Source organism: Phlebotomus papatasi, chromosome 1 (assembly GCF_024763615.1).
Source record: "Phlebotomus papatasi isolate M1 chromosome 1, Ppap_2.1, whole genome shotgun sequence".
Taxonomy (NCBI): domain Eukaryota; kingdom Metazoa; phylum Arthropoda; class Insecta; order Diptera; family Psychodidae; genus Phlebotomus; species Phlebotomus papatasi.
The window spans coordinates 100,329,068-100,331,388 of record NC_077222.1 but is presented as its reverse complement, the minus strand read 5'-3'; the positions used below and the strand labels follow the sequence as shown (position 1 = coordinate 100,331,388).

The 2,321-nt window shown below is 38.0% G+C and overlaps 1 protein-coding gene across 1 annotated transcript; it reads left to right on the top strand.

Moving 5' to 3' along the window:
• Window positions 1-882: 882 nt before the first annotated feature.
• On the top strand, window positions 883-2,321 carry LOC129810073 (JNK1/MAPK8-associated membrane protein-like). Its single transcript, XM_055860323.1, has 4 exons — window positions 883-1,658; window positions 1,720-1,886; window positions 1,953-2,087; window positions 2,148-2,321. Exons 1-4 carry the CDS (start codon window positions 1,210-1,212, stop codon window positions 2,306-2,308), a joined length of 912 nt encoding a protein of 303 aa, XP_055716298.1. The 5' UTR covers window positions 883-1,209; the 3' UTR covers window positions 2,309-2,321.

Here is a 2,321-nt window from a genome sequence, read left to right as displayed (position 1 = left end):
ACTATGCGTCTAGCTGGTCAAGTTTTTTTTTACAGCACTACTAAACGCGATTCGTCCGTCGCTCGAACCAGAGCTCTTTGCACCATAGATCCAGCACTCTATCCACTTAGCTACGACATCCCCATCTTGGAGTCATCATCTTGGCTAATGTAAAGGTGTTACTTGGACTAAAAGAGCATGTTCTTATGTTTTCTGAAAATCATAAGAACATGCGTTTTCATGTTTTCTTTGCTTATAAATGCCAAGATAACACACTTAAGAATACACGAACCTATTTTATTCTATAACCTCTATTGAAGGAATGATGAGGTTAAGTTATTGAAAGTCAGAAGGAGTCACAATAGCTCAGTGGAAAGAGGGTTGAATCATTAGCGCAGAGATCCCTACTCTGAAAAAAATGTTTTGTCAAATTAACAGGACAAGTTTGTAAAAAGGATGTTCTTCCATACAGAATATGGAAAAGTTTTGTCAAATCGGCGGCCAACTGGATTTTGTTAAAAGTTTGTCAAAAGGGTGTTTTTCCATATAAAATGCAAGAAAAAGTTTTGTCAAATTGGTAAATAACATCCTTTTGACAAAATTTCAACAAAATCCATTTGTTTATTTAACAAAACATTTTTTTTTAAAGTACTTCAAAAGACGCAGGTTTACACTGAGAGCCCATTCCCAGGGCGGTCAGATCAAACTCTACCACTGGCCACAATAGCTTTGAAAAGTCGAAAGTGGTAAAAGTGAAACTTTTAGGTATTCTGAATATTTCATGAAAATTTCGAAATCATAAATTTCATGAAATTCTGAACCTTAATTTATAACACTTTTACACAGGGCCAGATTCAAAAATTTTCAATCGTTTTTCAAAGAATTTATTTAACTTTAGCGACTTTAGCCTAGGAATCCAGTTTGCTTCTGCAATGTGTACACTTTTGTTGTCAAATTCATTCATATCGGTGTTTCTTGCTTTTGAAAACTAAAAGAAAATCAATATTTCTTGTGAAATAAAAAATAAATAAATATACATTGGATTGTTAAGTTAGACTTGGCAAGTTCACTTGCTAAAATAAAATCAGATTTTAATATTCTGTGTAGAAGAAAGGAATTATGGAGTTTGTGTGACAAATAAATAAGTCTATTTTATCCTCGGTGCTTGTGATAATAGGAGCTAAAAAGGAATAATAAGGAATCGCGTGTCTGTGGAAGGGTAAAAACAAGATGATGGAAATAGAGAGGTGTCCGGGACTCTACTGTGGCCGAATGTTCTTTGAAGAGAACAACACATGGAGCAATTGTGGAGCATGTCCTCGGGGCTATCGAGTAAATGAGACTTTTGCTTGTGCCCTCTGCAATGAGGAGCTCTCAATGTACAATTATCTGTACTTGGGATTCATGGGTGCCCTACCACTGGTGATGCATTGGTTCTTTATTGATGTGGCAGCGAAGGAGAGGGGCTTCAGTCGGGGACAACTAATTCTCCATTTCAGTGCATTTGTTGAAGTTGTCACGGCAGCTGTAATCACTTTACTTTCCATGGAGCCCGTGTGGCAACTTAAGATCTATTCCTGCCGCGTGAATCGCCTCTCAGACTGGTACACCCTCTTCCACAATCCTACCCCTCACTACGGCAAGAAGCTCCACTGTACCCAAGAAGCTGTCTATCCACTGTAAATCCACCTTAATATAACCAGCGTCTTTTCTTCTTTTCCTAATCCTTGGATTTTTCAGGCAAACCATGGTGTTACTCTTCTACTTTCTCTGCCTCATCAACATGATGATCCTCAGACCATTACTCAATAGAAAATTTCTTAAGGCGGGAAAATCAGCCGTCTACTGCGCCCTCTACTTCCTTCCGATCCTCACTGTACTACACGCCGTTGCAGGAGGGCTCATTTGTAAAATAACTTACTCCTCTCTTACTTCCAAATCTTTCATACGCAACTAACCATTTCCTCTTTCAGACTACGCATTTCCATACCTAAGCATCGTAATCTCAATGATTTCCAACGCAACGCATTTCTCCATCAAATTGGATCAATCAATGAAGTCACTAATGAAAACATCCCTCACAGAAATGAAAAATATCGTGATAATATGTGAGTAAAAAATGCAATCGCCCATTAAGGAAATATTTAACAAAAACGATCAATTTTCAGTGGGTCATTGGCTGTTGATGGCTTATGGAATTCTTTCACTTCGCCAGCATTATGCATTCTTGGCATTTGTCCCCTTCCCAGCTATATTCTACATTTTAACGGTCAAATTCACTGATCCAACAGAATTCCGTGATAAAGATCGATCAGAGAGAAATAGCTGAAGTACAGTTGGGA

Coding starts and splice junctions, on each gene's coding strand:
- LOC129810073 (XM_055860323.1), top strand. CDS start 1,210: ATGATGGAAATAGAGAGGTGTCCGGGACTCTACTGTGGCCGAATGTTC. Junction 1,659..1,719: donor CAAGAAGCTGTCTATCCACT/GTAAATCCACCT, acceptor TGGATTTTTCAG/GCAAACCATGGTGTTACTCT. Junction 1,887..1,952: donor CGTTGCAGGAGGGCTCATTT/GTAAAATAACTT, acceptor TTCCTCTTTCAG/ACTACGCATTTCCATACCTA.